This window comes from Acomys russatus, chromosome 10, assembly GCF_903995435.1.
Source record: "Acomys russatus chromosome 10, mAcoRus1.1, whole genome shotgun sequence".
In the NCBI taxonomy this organism is placed as follows: Eukaryota; Metazoa; Chordata; class Mammalia; order Rodentia; family Muridae; genus Acomys; species Acomys russatus.
This window is the reverse complement of record NC_067146.1, coordinates 12,368,585-12,388,112: the sequence shown is the minus strand read 5'-3', so window position 1 is coordinate 12,388,112 and position 19,528 is coordinate 12,368,585. Positions and strand designations below refer to the sequence as shown.

At 42.6% G+C, this 19,528-nt stretch overlaps 1 protein-coding gene across 6 annotated transcripts in view; it reads left to right on the top strand.

Moving 5' to 3' along the window:
- The first annotated feature begins 3,470 nt into the window (after window positions 1-3,470).
- Nrf1 (nuclear respiratory factor 1) overlaps window positions 3,471-19,528 on the top strand; it is a 71,093-nt gene continuing 55,035 nt past the window's right edge. For 3 of the 6 annotated variants that reach the window (XM_051151799.1, XM_051151796.1, XM_051151801.1), the window contains exons 1-5: window positions 3,472-3,649; window positions 4,707-4,941; window positions 5,057-5,092; window positions 13,110-13,224; window positions 16,679-16,805. In XM_051151799.1, coding sequence (XP_051007756.1) covers window positions 4,719-4,941; window positions 5,057-5,092; window positions 13,110-13,224; window positions 16,679-16,805 — 501 coding nt within the window. In that variant the 5' untranslated portion in view covers window positions 3,472-3,649; window positions 4,707-4,718. Of the gene's footprint in view, window positions 3,650-4,706; window positions 4,942-5,056; window positions 5,093-13,109; window positions 13,225-16,678; window positions 16,806-19,528 lie in introns of all 6 variants that reach the window. The other 3 variants (XM_051151800.1, XM_051151798.1, XM_051151797.1) reach the window with 2 other exon arrangements.

Genomic DNA, 19,528 nt, shown 5'->3' with positions numbered 1-19,528 from the left:
ATATTGTATGCCCAAATCTGCAGAACTCGTGAGACAACTCCTCACCCTCTTGCACTCACCCCTTGGCAGCTTCTTCTCTGTAGACTGTTATAATTACTTCATACAGAGACTGCAGGCTGCAGAGATGGCTCACCAGGAGAAAGCACTTGCTCTGCAGTCCCCAGAACCCAGGGCGGAAGGAGAGACCTGGCCCTACAGGCAGGCTAAAGGCACCTTTCCCATCATATACATACAGGCATAAGTAAAATAAAACCCAAATGGACTCATACTTTTATCTTTGTGACTGGCATATTTTACTGAGCAAATTATCTTCAAGTTTCACCCATAGTGTAGTGTGTGTCCAAATTGCAAAAATTAAACAAACAAAAAAACTAGTTTCAAATAGAACAGTTTGAAGTGTACAACAAAATTCAGTTGACGGTACAAGAGTTTCCTATATGTCTCCTGCCCTTAATACACTACGTATCTCTTTGTCAGCATCCTGTGCCATGGCAGTACATTGACTCCTGCTCATGAGTATGTGACATGTCATTATCACCCACAGTCTATATTACCTTATGGTTCATTCTGTGAACTTGGACAGGTGCATAGTAACGTACAAAGTTTCAATTCTGTCAGACTCACCAACGCTCCGCCTGTCCATCCTTTCCTTCCCCTTTACTGTCTGCATATGTTTGCCTTTTCCAGAAGGTCATATAGTTGCAATCATATAATGTATAACCTTTTACCTAGTTATTTTATGTCTTGGCAACTCAACCACACCCCCAACCCCTCATGACAAAGTCCTGCAGTATACCCCTGGCTTACCTAGAATTTGGTGTGTAGACCAGGCTAGCCTAAGACTTGTGATACTGATATCTCTGTCTCAAGTGCCAAGATTACAGGCGTGTAGTATCATGCCCTCGCTTTCTTTCTAATACTGAATAATCTTCTTTCTTTCTTTCTTTGCTATTTGGGGGGGGGGGGTTGTTGTTGTTGTTTTGTTTTTTTTATTGTTTTTGAAACAGTTTCTCTGTGTTGCCCTGACTAGCCTAAAACTCTGTCAACCATGCTGGCCTTGATTTCATAGAGGTCTGCCTGTTTCTGCCAAGTGCTGAGATTAAAGGCCTGTGCCATGCCACGTGAGTCCTCAGGATCATACCTATTTGGGAGAAAGTCAGGCTTTTGTTGGCCAGTTTGTCAATCTGTTCCTTCAGAGGTCAGCTTCATTCAGATGGCGGAACTGTCCCCCAGGAAGCCTGCATGTGACCCATGATGGCAGAAGTCTGACAGCAAAGAGAGAGCAAGGGAGCTGCTTGTAGACTTTTACCCACACAGCAGGGATAGAGCTGTGTGTTACTGTGGTTTATTGTGCAGTTCCATAGTGATATGATGTTCAACACCTTTTCATCTTTAATTACTGTACTATACCTTCCTGGTGAAATGGTCGTTTGTCTATATTTTAAATGGTTGGTTATAATCTTATTGTTAAGTTTTAGATATTTAAAAAAAATCTGAATACCCGTCCTTATCATTCGGCAAATGTATTTCCCTGTTCTGAGCCTGTCTTATTTTCTCGACAGTTACTGTTGTGTGACCTTTTGTAGGAGGAGGGAGCAAACATCTATTCACTCCAGGTAGAGCACCAGCCACAGGCTGGAGAAATGACTCCACCTGAGTCTAACATGTTGAGACAATGAGGTTTTGGGGTCACTCACAGAAGTGTGAATGAGAACTAAACAGGGCAGGCAACTGAACGGTCACAGCATCACTGAAAACGCTGCTCTAGTGTGGATGACTGAATCATGAAAGCTGCATCCCTGGAACTCCACTTGCAGGTGGCTCCACTGAAGACCCTCTGTTCCTCAGCAGTTACGATACTCATATGCCCTCCAAGGGGAGCCTGTGCATCCTGCAACTTTCTGAGCCTCCTTGAAAGTTCTCAATTTCCTGAACTTACTTTCTGAGCTTCTGCACTTTCATTAGCTTGGGAGCATCCCTGATCCCCACAGGAGGGAAAATGTTGATTCAGAGGAAATAGCTACCTGATATGTCCAAAGAACAAAAGGTTTATTGTTTGTTTTTTCATTGTGTGGGGTTTCGCTTGCATATGTGTTATGTGGTGCCCTCGGAGGACACAGAGGGCGTTAGATCCCCTGGAACTATAGTTACAGTTGTTAGCCTACACTAGTTGTGGATGCCTGGACCTGAGCCTGGGTCTTCTGGAAGAGTATCTAGTGCCTTTAATCACTGAGCCATTTCTTCAGCCTTGAAGGGAAGCTTTTATTTGAATAAAGTCTATGAACTTGAGGCCAGCCTGGTCTATATAGTAAGTTCCAGGCCAGTCAGGCATACATAATTGAGACCCTGTCTCAAATATAATGTTGAATCTAGAGAGACTGATGGTTTTTTGAAAAGAGTCTCTCTATGTAGTCCTAGAACTAGCTATGTAGACCAGGCTGGCCCCAAAGATCTGCCTTCCTCTGCCTCATGAGTGCTGGGATTAAAGGCGCGCACAACCACACCTAGCCATACTGTGTCTTTCTATTCGTAGGCACGCAGTGGCCCTTTATGTAGTCAGTCCTTTGCATGAGAGTTATGTAATTTTCCTCAGAATATTTTTCTAAGGTGGAAATTCAAGAGATTTATTACACAGCATAGTGACTGCAGTTCATGATGCTGCATCATATTGTTGAACATGCTGAGACTGAAGTTAAATGCTTTCATTCCCAAAATGATACCTATGTGGGGTAATGCTTATTTAATTAGCTAGATATTACCATTCCACAATGTGTATATTCTTTCGAACTTCATGCTGTACATTTTATCTGTCTATTGGAAATAAAAATAAATTTTAAAGAATTTCAGGGGATATGTTCCCTGACCCCCAGCAGACATATCCGATCGGATATCACTAAACCCAAAACTAAGCCTAGTCGCTCACTGTGACCATAACTTTTCAGTTGCTTCGCTCCACCTTTATGTAGCTCCTGTACACATTTTGATTTATACTTTGATATTTCACTTTCAGGAGGCATTAATAGAAGTGAAATTACATTTAATTCCAAATGCTACTTGTTCATTATTGATATATAAGAAAACATTTACTTGTTTATGAATCTATCCTGTATCTCACAACCTACTTGCTGTTCAATCCAGGAGCCTTTGGCTGGTTGCCTTCATTTAGATAGTCATGCCATGCAAAAATAGTTGGTTGTTTTGTTTTTGTTTTTTGTTTTTCTTCCCAGAGATGCCTTCCTTGCTTTGTCTCCCTCTTCTCTCCTTCCTCTCTCCTCCCCTGCCTTCCTCCTCTTTTTTCTGTCTTACCACATAAGCTGTGAGTTCTTATGTAATGTTGAAAAGAGGAGACATCCTTGTCTTGCCCCTGATCTTAATGGGAAGGTTTCTAGTTTTTCACCTTGAAGGATAATGGCTATAGGCATTTTTATAGATGTTCTTTATCAACTTGAGGAAATCCCCTTTATTCCTAATTTGCATTTTTCCCTTTTTAAGGTGGAGTGATACGTGGTTCATATGTGCCACGTTCTGTTTCTCATTCAACCATTGATGGACACTTGGGTAACTTTCACCTTTTGGCTGTTGTGAATAATGCTGCTAGGAACATGGTTGTGCACATAGCTCTTTAAGACCCTGCTTTCAGTTCTTCTGGGTAAGTACCGGAAGTTCAGTCACCAGATCATATAGTAGTTCTTCTTTAAAAACACTGTAGGAACCAATATATAGAATTTCATATGGAAGAATGCACACTGCACTATTGTTTATAACAGCAAAGATTTGGAAGCAGCCTTGCTTCGTCAGCAGGTGATTGGTTACATAAATGTAGCACATCTAAACAATGAAGTATTGTATAGATATTCAAAAACAATATGGTAGGTTTGTGTTTTAATATGTCAAAATGTCTAAACATATTGTAAAATGAAGACACAACATTGTGTCATTCTAAATCTGTTTTTATTTTTAAATCTGTGTACACATTTGCTCCATTTTGGTGGAGAAAGGGAAGAGAGACCATGTATGATAGGAGAACCAGCTTTATACTACAAAGCACTGTTTCATTTCAGGACTTAAAAGGAACACCGTTTTGTTTTGTTTTGTTTTTTTAAGATTTATTTATTACTACGTATACAGTGCTCTACCTGCATGTACGCCCGAAGACCAGAAGAGGGCATCAGATCACATTATAGATAGCTATGAGCCACCATGTGGTTGCTGAGAATTGAACACAGGACCTCTGGAAGAGCAGTCAGTGCTCTTAACCTCTGAGCCATCTCTCCAGCCCAGGAGCACAGTTTTATAAACACAAAGCAAAATTCAATTATTGTATGGGAAGATTGTTCCCATTTGTCTTTGAAATACAAAGATAATCTAACTTTCACTTAGTGTTTTTATATCACAATATCAAATGCTAGTCCCTGGGTTATTTTAACTATCTGTTACACACCTATCAAGGATATTTAGTGGGTTTTACTTGGTAACATGTATGCGTGTTTTAATATAATTATTGTAGTGGAATTTTGTCAAAATTGTTTCACATGAAAATGTCATTTGAATTTCCCACACCTTGGTGTGCTCAAGTAATTAATAAAATCGAGGCTTGTCAAAGTTTCTCTGCTCTTAAAAAAAAACTAAGTTTAAGCATTGTGTTACATTGTACACTGAATCGCCGCCCCCTCCTCCTCCTCCTTCTTCCTCCTTTTCTTTTCTAGCAGTAGATCTTCATGGAGGAACACGGAGTGACCCAAACTGAACACATGGCTACCATAGAAGCCCATGCAGTGGCCCAGCAAGTCCAGCAGGTCCATGTAGCCACTTACACTGAGCACAGTATGCTGAGTGCTGATGAAGACTCTCCTTCCTCCCCTGAGGACACTTCTTACGATGACTCGGATATCCTCAACTCCACGGCAGCTGATGAGGTAACGGCCCATCTGGCCGCTGCAGGTAATGTTCGCACTGGAAGCTTGCTTCTTTCCTTAACTTGTGGATTCATGCCTATCAAAAGAGCCTGGGATTCAAGCACTCTCACGTTTCTTTTCATCATTTTTTTTTTTTTCAGTGCTGGGGATCAAACCCAGGGCCTCGCATATACTAGGCAAGTACTCTACCACTGAGCTACATCCCAAGCCCTTCATCACAGTTTTTAAGCCTGCATCTCCAACTTTAGCCTGTTCTATGAGAGTTGAGTTCTGGGGTCACTTACTACTAGTGTTATGGCATTGATTTTCTTTCATTCTGACAGTCTTCTGGTTTTTATTATATTTATATTAAATGTAAGGGCTGACATATTTAGATTTTACTATTTTTAAGGTTAAAAAAAAAATTTAGTATTGGCTTTTCTTTCCCTTTGTGCTGGGATGAGCCCCAGGCTTTTACATGCTAAATCAGAGCAAGAGCCCTACCTGGAACTGTGTATCTCAGCCCAAGACTTTCTTATGAGAGTGGGTTTCCCACCTGTCCAGAATTGCACTGTGAGCTTTCAGTTTGTGTGGAAATGTATTACTGTTATGATTTTAGACTTCTACAAGTAATAATATGATTTTATAGTCCATTTAGTAATTCCTTCTGAGGGGCTGTGGGTCTGTCTCCTGTCTATTGTTAGTGATAGTCCTTGTTTATGCTGGCTACTCTCTTCATATACTAGTTATGTGTCAGTAAACATTTGTGGTGTGTTTGGAAATTATTTTAAAAAAATAGTTTGGGGTCTAAGAGACTATGCTGGACATGTTTTTGTTTCCCTCTGCTAGATAGTACCAAGAACATGAATAACCCTGAGTTGTCTCAGTCCAATTTTATGAGTTTGAAATTTTCCAGGATGCCAAGTGACTTAAAGCTGCGTTTTGTATCATTCTATGTACAGTGTGTATTTAGCATCATGGTGAGGATACACATATGAACCATGCCTGGGTGGGCTTAGTGTTGTTTTTAGAAAAGGTGAGCAGGAAGCCAGCTATCAGGAATAGCCAAAGTACTACATTTTAAAAATATGTGCAGGGGAAAAAATGCAGATAGCTAAGATTACCCAGATAAACCCTGTCTTGAAAAAAAGAAAAAGACCAAAATGCTATAGGTGAAGAAGAAAAGTATAATAACCTCATACTTATAAATGCTGAATAGCCACTGTACTACTTCTGGAATGGTGAACTTAAAAAATAAGGCAGGAACTGGGCTATAGCTCCTGGCAGAACACTTGCTTAGCTAGCATGTGCAAGGCACTGGATTTAAATGTTTGTAACATATATTTTGTGAAATTTTTATGCTTCCCAGAAGAGGGCATCCTAACATAATGAACCCAAGCCAACTTCTTTTCTATGGAGGAAGATGCTTTGAGACATGGCTATGCTTGCTACTGCTCAGCATTGTCATAGAGTGAAGATGATGCCAGGGTAGCTGAGGCTGGGGGTCAGGTCCTAACAGGACTAAGCAAAGGACTGAAGCTGGCTAGGTGTACGGCCTGTGCCTGTCATCACAACTACTCAGGAGGACAAGGCAGGAGGGACACTTGAGCCCAGGTAGTCAAGAGCAACCTAGACAGCACGATGAGACCTTGCCTCAAAAAGAAACAACAAACAAAAGAACAGGAAAGGACTAAAGTCTTTCATTTGACCCGTGTGAAAACAGGCCCTTCAAATTTCTAATGAGTTGCCACTAAGGAACTAAAATTAGATATGGTGCAAGGTATAGATTCTTGACTGAGATAGCTTATTTCTGAAGAAGCTGTTAGGCCACTAGTGGCAAGTTATTGGTGCAGGGAAGTGCCAAGGAAAAGACATTTCAGACTGAGGAAGTTTCACAGGCAAGGACTCTCAGGTTAAAGAACAGAAAGGGGCCATTGTGGCTGAGCTTTGTGAGCCAGAAGGGAAAACAGTACAAGAGGGCTGACTTGAGTCTAACCATGTGTGGTGTTTAGGGGGGCACTCTTCTGCAGGATGAAGATTTGCAGGAGCAGCTGGGCGTAGAGGCACACACACTTACAATAAACAAAAGAAAATTTGCAGAAGTGACAGAGTCTTTATTAACTGCCCGGGTTTTTGATTGTCACATGTGTAGTTTGCTAGAGAGGTTTTTCTGAGGACTGGTCTGTAGCATCATTGTATCCAAAAGGCAACTCAGAAAAGTCAAATGACCCTTCGTCCATGTTGCCAAATAAAATGTTTCTGATTCTCTTCAGTCCAGACAGCTCTTGGTCAGTGCTGATTTTCAAGGGGAAAAAAAAGTTAAGGGCCTTAGTAGACGGCTCAGTCAGCAAAACACTTGCCATGCAAGCCTGAGGACCTGAGTCTGAGTCCTAGAACCCAGATAGGAAGCTGGGTGTGGCACTGGGGACACAGACACAGACAGACCTCGGTGGCCTTCTACTGGCCAGCTTAGACCAGCTGGTACTTTTCAGGCCAATGAGTGGATAACACGTAAGGAACACACATGCACAGGGTGTCAACTTTTATCCACATTAACCTCCAGTATCAATTTCAGAGGACTTAATGTTTTATTATTTTAGATTTATGAATGTTTTGCTGTATGTATGTATGTATGTATGTGTACCACATGTGTGTTGGTGCCCATAGAAGTTAGAAGAAGGTGTTGGATCCCTAGACCCGGAGTTATAGATGCTTGTGAGCTGCTGTGGTTGCTGGAGACAATGGTGGATCCTCTGGAAGAGCAACAAATGCTCCTGACTGCTGAACTATCTCTCCAGCCCCCGGGGATTTCATTCTAAATGAAATTGAATTATTTTCTCTGAGGCAGTGGATAGAAATAGAGAAAAAGACTTGCATGCTATGTAGACACATTTGCTACCTTGAGATTGAGGTTTTTTGGGTTTTGTTTTGTTTCTCTGTTTAGCCTTGGCTGTTCTGGAACTCACTCTAGACCAGGCTGGCCTCGAACACATAGAGATCCGCCTGCCTCTGCCTCCCGAGTGCTGGGATTAAAGGTGTGCACCACCACGCCCGGCGAGAATGAGGTTTGATGAGTTGCCTGACAAGTATTAAATCTTAAATCTTGAAAAAAAAAACAACCAAACAAGCAAACAAAACAAAAAAACAGCCTAACATTGGAATATAGAAAAGAATCGAGATGGATATGACAAACATAAATATGCTTGCTACCCAGCTTTGTGTTGGGTATCGCTACTGTTTTAACATGCTCACTCCTATTATGTGAACCCCAGAGACGGAATTCAGTTTGTTGAACTCAGAAGTAATCATCTTAGCCCACTGAGCCATCTTCCTGGGCCCCCAAATTGTAGGGTTTTTGTTGTTGTTCTTTGGTTTTGTTTTGGTTTTTTGATTTTTCAAGACGGGGTTTCTCTGCATAGCCTTGACTGTCCCAAACTCGCTTTGTAGACCAGGCTGGCCTCGAACTCAAAGTGATCTGCCTGCCTCTGCCTCCTGAGTGCTGGGATTAAAGGCGTGTGCCACCATGCCCAGCTGATTCTGTTTTTTTCAGACAAGATTTCTCTGTGTAGCCTCTGCCTCCCCCAAGTGCTGGGGTTAAAGGCATACCACCACCATGCCTGCCTGGTCTACTCATTCATTCATTCATTTGGAAATAAACATTACAGATGCAGTTGAAACTTTTAGTATTCTCCCATACTCCAACTCAGAGATCTCCCTGCATCTACCTCCCCCAAGTGCTGGTGTTAAGGGCATGCACCACCATGCCTGGCTAATTCGTTCAGTCATGCATACCTTTGTTTGTTTACTTTCTTATTTGGAAGTAAGCACTACAGATGAAGTTGAAACTTCTGGTATGTCCCTGTTTATTTGACAGTGTCTTGCTGGATAGCCAGGCCGGCCCTTTTGCCTCAGTTCTGAGTGCTGGTTAGAGGTGTGCAGGATCACGTCCTAACTTTGTTCTTAGCCGTCCTCCTCCCGAGGGCACAGGTATTCTGCATTTCTTTATTCTCTTCAATTTCCCCACATTTTTGCTATATGTGCATGGATCATTAAGTAATAGTTGGCATTGGTTTACATGCCTTACATTTTATATTAATAATACTGCTCTGAACTTTTGTTTCTGTTCAGCTTTTTATTTGTTTAGCACTAATTTTCTATAAAAAGGTAAAACATTGTTTGAAGCTGGGCATGGTGGTGCACACCTTTAATCTCATCACTTGAGAGACCGAGGCCGTCAGATCTCAGTGAGTCTAAGGCCAGCTTGGTCTATATAGTAAATCCCAGGCCACTCTGGGCTTCACTTCATGGTGAGACTCTTTCTCAAAATTGTAAACAAACAAAAAGAACATTTATTGTTATGTATGTGTAATGGTTCTGGGGATCAGAACCCAGGTTGTGTTTACAGGGCAGATGCCTTTCCTTGCCGAGCTGTCTCCCTGGCCCTCCTCGAGAACAGGCAAGCAGGAGCAGGGAAGCATGTCTGGACCCTCTTTTTTTTTTTTTTTTTTTTTTTTTTAATTAATGTATATTCATTGTACAAATTGAGTTTCATAATGACATTTTCATTTAGCATTTTTCTGAGATTCAGTTATGTTGATAATGTGGTTATTGCATTTATTATCAGAATGAGAATGTTTACCATTTGTAGATTTTTGTCTCAGCTGGGATTGCAGTTTCCCATATCAATATATTTTATATTTTGTCCTCAAATTAACAAACATACCTATGACTGAAATGGTTATTTTTCGTTTTTATTAAGTAGTACCTTCCTTACAAGTGACTCTTCCTACCCTGACTCTTTTCTATTTTATTAGACAAATACTCCTCATGGACTACCAAAGGGTTACCATTTGCTTCATGGAGAAAGAGAAAACTTAGTGGAATTTCTTTTTGAAATGGTGTTCTTGAAATATTTTTATTTTATTTTCAATTATGTATATAAGATGGGTGGGCCACATGAGTGCACTACCTGCAGAGGCCAGAAGAGGGCAATGGATTCCTTGGCGTTAGAACAGGCTGTTGTGAGCACCCCAGTGTGGGTGGGGGGAGCATAAGTGAGGCTAAGTCTGAGGCCTCTGAAAGAGGAATGTGTGCACTTAACCACAGAGACATCTGCAGCCCAAGAGATGGGGACCTTGCTGCGGAGTTCTCAGTCCTCCTGCCTCAACTTCTCTAGTGCTTAGATTCCCACAAGTGGACTTGACACGCTACTTGAAGGTGCATCCCGGAGGGAGTTGAGGGAACAAAGATAGGCATATTTTCAGCTTATTGACTGTTACCAAGACAGGCACTAGTGCACACTCCCTCACAGGTGTGCCAGAGCACCCGTGCCTTCTCAGCCTGGGCTGGCTCTGTCCAGTCTCTCTTGGTCTTCCTAATCAGGTGGCTCTTTGTTAACTGGTATTAGTTAAATGGCCTGTCCATAGCTAAAATGTATTTCACCCTGTGGCCAGGCAGCACCATGCCTTTGATAGCCTGTTCCTCTCACCCTTGTCCTCCGACAGGGTCGCTGCAGTTCAGTTCTGTCCCACGGCCTTAGTAACCCAAGCTTCGTGGTGCTGTGTGATAGGAGGGGTGTCTGCTTAGCATCTGCTACACTCTTTTGCCGATTCTTGGCCCTTGTGTTTGCAGTTAGATAACAGGATTCGTTTATCCAGTTCTAAAAACAGTCTCATTGGATTTTTATGTTTGAATTTATAAATTGATCAGATCAGGGTCCCACAAGCTTGACCAAATCTGAGAATACAGGTCCAGTGAGAAACTGTCAAAAAGTAAAGTGGAGTGCACACCCACATGCATGTGTGCACATATACCTCAAAAAATAAGCAAAAAATTATAAACAATACGTTGGTGAATCTAGCTAATCATAAGCCTGATGAAAAATTTAAGGGTGTTTATTATATTGACATTTGCAATTTACTTTGAGATACACCAAAATACAAGTATGGATTGACAATTAGAGAATGGAAATGCATGGTAGAAAGTTAAAGTTCTTTCAGCTTTAAAATTTTTTTTATGATAAAATCTTTAATCCTGACAGTTTAATAGCAACGGAATGAGAAAAGTAACCCGATATTTTAAAATGGTCAAAGGATTTAGATAGACACCTCCCATACGTGTCATACTGAAAACACAGTGAGATGACAGCAGACTACTAAGAGGATAGCTGTTACCTAAGCTATGAAAGGCAGCTAGTATTGGCAAGACCATGGAGCAGCTGGATCCTTGTGCACTATGTGATAATACAAAGTAGTGCTGCTATAAGAATGTGGAGTTTCTGGAGCTGGAGAGAGATGGCTCAGAGGTTAGGAGCACCATCTGCTCCTCCAGAGGTCCTGAGTTCAATTCCCAGCAACCACTTGGTGGCTCACAAGCATCTATACTAGGATCTGATGCAGGTGTACATGCAGATAGAGCGCTCATATATGTAAAGCAAATAAATAAATATTAAAAAAAAAGTGTAGAGTTTCCTCCAAGTTAAAGTTTGAACTTCCACATGATCCAGAAGGCCTATTCTAAGTAACCAAATGAGTTGAATCCCAAAGAGATACTGATGCACACAGTAGCTGTATGTGAAAGCAACCTAGATGTCTTTCTGTGAATGAAAGTCCAGAGGAAATCACACACACAACACAGCATTCAAAGAGGGAAATCTTGCCATATGTAACAGCATAGATCAACCTCAAAGACATTATACTAACAGAAGCAAGCCAGTCACAGAAGGACAGATACTCGGTAATTCTACTTCCATGAGGGATTGAAGCGTAAGTGGAATAGCTGCCGGGGCTGCGGGAAGGAGATGTGGGGAACTGCTGACTTTAGGGTTGGGGATAGAGCTTAAGTGCTTAATGCCACTAGTGCTAGCCTAGAGTGTACCAGAGCAGGAGGAAGGAAGGTCAGAAGGAGGGAGAGAAGGTAGGCCTGGAGGCAGACAAGCTGGGAATGAAGGCATATACCTGTTACTCCCAGGAGGCAGCAGGAGGGTCAGGGCCAGGGCCAGGGAGTTCAAGGTTCTCCTTGGTTACTTAATGATTCTAAGGTCAGCCAGACCAGCATGAGACTGTCATTATAGAAATCTGTTCATGTGGCTGTAGTTAATACTGTTTGCGCACAATTGTATTCAAAGATGGATCTTATGTTAAAATATTGCCAATTTTAAAATAAAATGTTGGGGGCAGTACAATTAAGATTTTCCCCTTATAGCTAGCTGAGTACAATGGTACCTATAATCCCAAAACTTGGAGAGCTGAGGCAGGAGGATTACTTTAAGTTCCAGGCTAGACTGGGTTATGTAGTGAGATCCTGGAAAAAGAAAACAAAAAATAAAAACAAATCCTCTACCATGTTTTGGCAAAGTGAGCAATCGTCTGGCTTTTGCTTGCTCTGGGTTTTTTGTTTTTGTTTTTAAGAGGGTCTCTTTTCATCGAGGCCATGATAGCATTGAGCAGCCTGCAGACAGAAGCCTGTCTAGAATTATAGAAAGGCTTACTGCAGTTCACCCATTTACAATAAATAGACATGCGAATGTAATTGTTAGCAATTTCATTTTCATCTAAGCCTTTCATAGGGCTGGCAATAAAGGATAAAGGTGAAATGTCACCTTTGAAATGTTAACCCCTAGATATCAAAACGATAATAGTAGTTACTTAGAATTCCCCTTCCAAAACAACCCCAACATCTTTATGCATTAGTTTCAGGAAAGCTAGACCCACTGTTGGTAACATTTTCTTGTTGGCGTAAGGAAGTGTTCATCTCCTTGGCCAGGATCCTTTCATCATCTGGACCTTATGGTTGCTGTGGCCATTCAGCTGGTATTCTTCCTGGTGGACCTTTATAGGTGGGAGTGTGTCGGTGGGAGGGCCAGGGAACTACAAGTGTAGGGTCAAGCCCTCAGGCTGTTTCAGTGTAGACAGGGCTCCTTCTCAATGCTGTAGTATGTTTTGGTACCTTTGAGACCACTGTCCTAACAGTGTGGGCATACTGGCAATACAAAGCAACAGCACTGTACAAAATCAAGATGGTATGTGGTGGGACGGCATAAACCATTTGCTTCTTAAAAGACTGATTGATTGTAAATGTATATGGTTCATGGGAATCAATATTGAAGAACATTGATAATATCATAAAAATTCTGTTCTCACTGATAGTGTGTTGTTTTCTGTCTTGTGCCATTGCAGGCTCCTGCCTAATCTCACCGCATACTTGCCATTTCAGGTCCTGTGGGAATGGCTGCTGCTGCTGCTGTGGCAACAGGAAAAAAACGGAAACGGCCTCATGTGTTTGAGTCTAATCCGTCTATCCGGAAGAGACAGCAGACACGTTTGCTTCGGTGAGGGCTACCTTACCCCATTTTGCTATTCACACGATTCCTGTGTGGATGTCAGAGCTAGAACCTTTCTTACTAGATTCTTCAAGACACTGGGTTGAGCCGACATGGTGGCTCACGCCTGTAATCCCAGCACTCGAGAGGAAGAGGCAGGTGGATTGCTTTAAACTCTAGGCCAGCCTAGTCTACAAAGCAGTTCAGGACAGCCAGGGCTACACAGAGAAGCCCTGTCTCAAACAACAACAACAATAACAAAAAACAGCTGTAGTGACGCAGGCCTTTAATCCCAGCGAGAGATAGAGGCAGGCAGATCTCTGTGGATTCAAGGGCAGCCTGGTCTACACGGGGAGTCCAAGACAGCCAGAACTAAAAGAGAAACCCTGTTTTTTTGAAGGGGCGGGCAAGAATGACACTGGGTTGGAGTATTTGACGACACTTCCATAAAATAAAATTGATGAAAATCTTAGAAAATGATATAATAGATGTGTAATATTGACCAGCTGTGGTGACACACGCCGTTAATCCCAGCATTTGGGAGGTAGAGGCAGGCAGATCTCTGAGTTCGAGGGCAATCTGGTTTACAGAGTGAGTTCTAGGTCAGCCAAAGCTATATAGTGAGACAGTATCTCAAAATAAGGAAGGAAAGAAGATGTCTAATGTCACATTAATTCATCCAGGAAAGTTTGCGTGCCTGCTGTGTTTCAGGCAGCACCCTAGGCGTTGGTAGTATAGCACTGAGCAGTAAAGGCCCCTTAAAGAATTTATATTCAGCTGGGCATGGTATCTCACACCTTTAATCCCAGCCTCCAGGCAGGCAGATCCCTGTGAGTTTGAGGCCAGCCTGGTCTACAAAGCAAATGTACACAGCCAAGGCTACACAGAGAACCCCTGTCTCAAAAAACAAAACAAAAGAATTTATATTCTGCAAGAGGAAGAAAGAAAACAAACACACACTATACTCGGTAAGCCTCAAATCCTGGAACAATGCCTAAGGTGCCTATTAAATATATCAAAACAGACCTGACTGCCATGTTCTCCCAGCATCCAGCATCCCTCAGTCCCTACCTGTCACAGGCTATGGCTGGCATGTCCTTGCCCCTTACCCTAAACTTCTCCAGCCTCGGGACTGGGCTGCCCTTCCCTGTGTCATCAGCCATCTTGCTAGGCAAGTCTCTTGCTCCAGACTGCCATCTTGGTCAGCAGCTCCTTTCTCCTCTCCCTCCCCCCCCCCCCCCCCCCCCCATGGCTCACATCCACTCTGGGCTCTCCCAGATAGCTCTGCTCTGGCTATGCTCTCCCTTCCACAATAAATTTTCTCCTCCACCATACCTAGGAGTAGTCATGTTTGTTCCTTTTACTTATTTTTCATTTAATATTAAATGAGAGTAATGTTGGGGGGAAAGAGATTAAAGAAAATATTTCAGGAGGTCAGAGAACATAATTGTTTCTCTATTATTCTTTTTTGTTTTGTTTTTCGAGACAGGGTTTCTCTGTGTAGCTTTGGCTGTCCTGGACTCACTTTGTAGACCAGCCTAGCCTCGAAATCACAGCAATCCACCTGCCTCTGCCTCTGGAGTGCTGGGATTAAAGGCGTGTGCCTGTGTGGGTTTATGTGTGCTTGAGGAGGCCCGAGGCATTGAATCCCTTGAAGCTGGAGTTATAGACAGTTGTGAGCCACCTAACGGGTGAGCTAGGAGTCAGAGCAGATCCTTGAGAGAGCAGCAAGTGCTCTCAGCTGTTGTGCTGTCTCTAGCCTCCATGTCTCTATTGAGCCCTCTCCAGCCTCCATTATAATGTCTCTGTGGTTAGTTCCTGCTCATCTCTTCCTATACTGGCCTTGTAAATTAAAGTTATCATTGCTATGTATGTATAGGGGAATATACAGTATACAAAGGGTTAATTCTTTCTCAACATATAGATAACCAGTTGGAGTTTTGGAGCAGAGTCCCATAGATAATTATTTGCAGTACACTGTGGGTTTGTGCTCTAATTTCTTTTCTCTAGCTGTGACAAAATACTCCAACCAAGAGCAATTTAAGGGAAGAAGGGGCTCCAGTCCTTATACTTCAGGTCACATCGTCAGTGAGGGAAGTCAGCAGGCGCTTGGCAGAAACCACAGAAGAATGTTGTTTGCCTGCTCCCTTGTAGGCTTTTTGGGTTTTCAATATTGTTGGTGTATTTATTTCTTTACTTACTTACTTTCTTACTACTTATTTTGCTATGTGGGAACCCACCTCGTAGACCAGGCTGCCGTTGAATTCACAAAGATCTGCCTGCCTCTGTATGCCAAGTCTGGTATTAAAAGGTATGCACCACTGCAGCACTTGTAGGCTTATGTTTAACTAGCCTTCTAACAGTGCCCAGGACCGCCTATCCAGGGAATAGTGCTGCCCACAGGCCCGGGCGCTGCTGTATCAATTAGCACTCATCCTAATTCCCTCACAGACACACCCACAGTGACACTCCTTTCTGAGGTGACTTTAAGCTGTGTCAAGTTGACAGTTACAGCTAACTAGGACAGTGTGTCTATATCACAGGCAAGGTAGCACTCACCTGCAAACTTAGCACTTGGAGGGAGGAGGCAGAGTGCCCATCTTGGGCTAAGCAGACCCTGGCTCAAAAGATCTAACTAAATAAATAAAGAAATCTGAAGTCGCAATGCTCCCCCGCCCTGCCACATGGATTTATTTTGGGTGTGGAGGCCAGAGCGTAGCTCGCTGGTGGCTCGTTCTCTCCTTTGGGGTTGCATTCAGGTTCTCAGGCCTACCAGCATGCACTTCTACCACCGAGCTCGTCACACTAACCTACAGCGTTTTAAAAGTATTTATTTTGGGTAAAATCTTCCAAAGGTCCTGAGTTCAATTCACAGCAACCACATGGTGGCTCATAACCATATATAATGTGATATGGCGCCCCCTTCGGGCTTGCAGGAGTACATGCAAGCAGAGCACTGTATACATAATAATAAATAAATACATCTTTTTTAAAAAAATTATCAATGTGCAATTAATAGTAACTATATCAATAAAAGAGTCGATTGGGCCACCTTTATTAATTATAGAGACAAAAAATAAATCTGTAAGTGACATTTCAGCAGTCATCCTTAAAATTGTAAATAGAAATAATTGGTGTTGAAACTTGGCTGGGTGTAGTGGTGCACCTTTGATTCAATCACTTAGGAGGCAGAGGCAGGTGGATCTCTGTGACTTTGAGGCCTGCCTGGTGTACATAGCAGGTTGTAGAACCACCATGGCTATGTAGAGGACCCTGTGCATAGGCCCCAGTACATCTATGTGGCAGGCTACAGAGACTGTGTGCATACTTCCTGACAGAGTTCCATACTTTATTCTCCTGAACATATCTAATCAGAGTTGTCTCTAATCATAGTAACACTGGTCTGTGACTCCGTCACAGTATTTTCTATCATCCTGTAACCTTTTATTTTCATTCTGTTCAGGAAACTCAGAGCCACATTAGATGAATATACTACTCGAGTGGGACAGCAAGCTATTGTTCTCTGTATCTCACCCTCCAAACCCAACCCCGTCTTTAAAGTGTTTGGTGCAGCACCTTTGGAGAATGTGGTAAGTCAGATCTGAGCTATGGTCCAGGGGGCCTTGGCTTTGTGCAGATTGTTGACTTTTATTCCTCTTTTCAGTTCAGTGCTCAAGGATGGAAGGAGGCAACTGGTTTTCAGACACTTTATGCAGATTGAAACAAAAAGGATCAGCCCTATGGCAGTGGTCAGAAAGAAGGCATTGGTGGTGTTCTTGTGTAGTCAGGAGCAGAACAGATGGTAGATGGTAGGCCTTTGAACCCAGCTTGATGCTTGACTTGGTAACCAAAGCTATTTCATGCTTTGGGCACATATAATAATTTTTTAAAAAGCATCATTACTGTTTCTACTTTCTAAAGCAAGGTGTTATAATCTAGCAGGTGCAGGTTCTAGTTAAGAAACCAGTGCAGATCTGAGGGCAAAGCCCAGCTGGTAGAGAGCCCTTGCTAGAGTACATGAAGTGTTGGGTTCTACCCTAAGCACCTTACCACTTGTCATGGAACATGCTGTAATCTCAGTATTCAGCAGGTGGAGGCACAAGGATACCTTTAGCCACAAAGTTCTAGGCCATTCTCAGCTAAATTAGATACCACTTTAACAAGAGAAAACAGAGCTGGGTATGGTGGTACACACCTTTAATCCCAGTATTTGGGAGGCAGAGACAGGCATATCTCTTGAGCTCAAGGTAGCCTGGTCTACAGAATGAGTTCCAGGATACCCAGGGCTATACAGAGAAACCCTGTCTTGAAAACAAAACAAAGGGGAAAAAAAGGATAAGAGGAAGAAAAAGAATCAATGTGAAAATTTTTATTCACTAGATGACTCCAGATAACCATTTTATAAAACAAATTGAATGTATTTTATTAACCAGGTATTTGGGTATATTTTTTTAAATCTCATTTGCCTTTTTTGTTTGTTTGTTTGTTTTTTGTTGGTTTAGCTGGGCATGGTGATACATGCCTTTATTCTCAGCACTCAGCAGGAGAGGCCGGTGGGTTCAAGACCAGCCCAGTCTGCATATTTTTATTCTTGTTTGTATATGTGTGTGTCTGTCTATCTTGTGAGTGTATGCCTCACCTGTATGTGTGTTCTTGGAGGCCAGAAAAGGACGGAAAGTCCCTTGGCACTGGAGTCTGAGATGGTTGTGAGCCACCACGTGGGTGCTGGAGATTGGACACAGGTCATCTGGGAGAGCAGGCGTGGTTCTTAACCACCAAACCATCTTTCCATGCCCATAATTTTTAAAAAAGAAAAGAAAATATTTTCCACTAGAGTTTTCCCTCGGTGTCCTCTGTGTAAAATACGATGGTGGCACCTTCCTCACTGCGAGCAGATAGTTAAGCTGAGTGTCTGCCCAGTAAAACCTACTCAGGGGAAGTGGCACGAGGAGCACTAACTTAGGCAATGGGGGTCTAAGGTGCTGGTTGCTGTGCTCTGAGGGCAACTTTCTGAATTTCTTGAGCTTGACAGGAATAGTCTCAACTATGTTCTTGAGGGACAAAGGGAAGACTTCTCAAGAACTTTTCCAGGGCTTCAAACGGAGAGCTCTTTAGTCAGAACCAGGAACCTATGACATTTAGCTAGGGTCCACTGAATGCAACCAACAGGCAGCTTTGGAAGTGCCACCAGCTTCCTGGAAGTCATCCATTCCCATACATTGTCCTCTGAGCTTCTCACAGTGTCAATGGCACATGCATATGGAGAGGTGGGAGAGAAACACACACACACCTTTAATCCCAGTACTCGAGAGGCAGGTGGATCACTGAGTTCAAGGCCAGCCTGGTCTACAAAGTGAATCTAGGATAGTCAGGACTGTTACACAGAGAAACCCTGTCTTAGAAAACCAAAAAGAAAAAAAAGATGTTGCTGTAAAACAAACCAACATAGGGGGTTCCACAGTTGGTGGATGACCTTAGTATAGGGGCTGGAAAGAGCAGAATGAAGCCAGCCATAGCTGGAGCATGACTCCTAGGCAGTGCTGGAGGCCCGGGTGTGAGGGCTGCTTCATGCTTGGGCAGCTCTCAGGTATATGCTCCAGGTGACAGTCTATTTTTAGTCTCAGTGGCGAATGGATAAGGTTTTAAAAGACCTTTTATGGGACCTTCCAAAGGCTCCTCATATCCAGAAAGCTTCAGAAATACAGAAGAATCATCACATCTTGTCCCAGGCTGTTTGTTTGCAACCTAACTAAAGGCCAGTTTCTAAACCTGCAATAGTAAATCTGTGTCCAGAATTCCAATGATTCAGGTAAAAGCACTAAGCCTAATCTTCTATCCCTGGTACTCATGAGACTATTTGGTAATGTACCTACTTCTCTGTGTCTGAATACAGGAAATATTTCATGATATATGTTAAAAAGAAAGGCTTTCTTGGGAGGCAGAGCAGGCATATCTCTGAGTTTGAGGCTAGCCTTGTCTATAGCCAGAGCTACAAAGAAACCCTGTCTCATAAAACAAAAAGAAAGGCTTCGTCTCTGCTCAGCAGTCAAATGTATTGGTTGGGCATACTGTATTCTGGGAATGACAATGTAAGCGACATATTTATCTGAGACTAGGAATTTAAAGCAGGGAGATAATTAAGACAGGAACACTTGAGAATGTTTTTCAAAGTGTAGGTGGAACTTGAGTTGCACTTTGAAAAATAGACACTATTTGGATAGGAAACAGAAAAGAACTTGTTAGAAGCAAAGGCCAGTGGGGCGCTGGCCAGCAGTTTTGATGCGCTGATTTTAGAGGACTGAAAGGTTTGTGG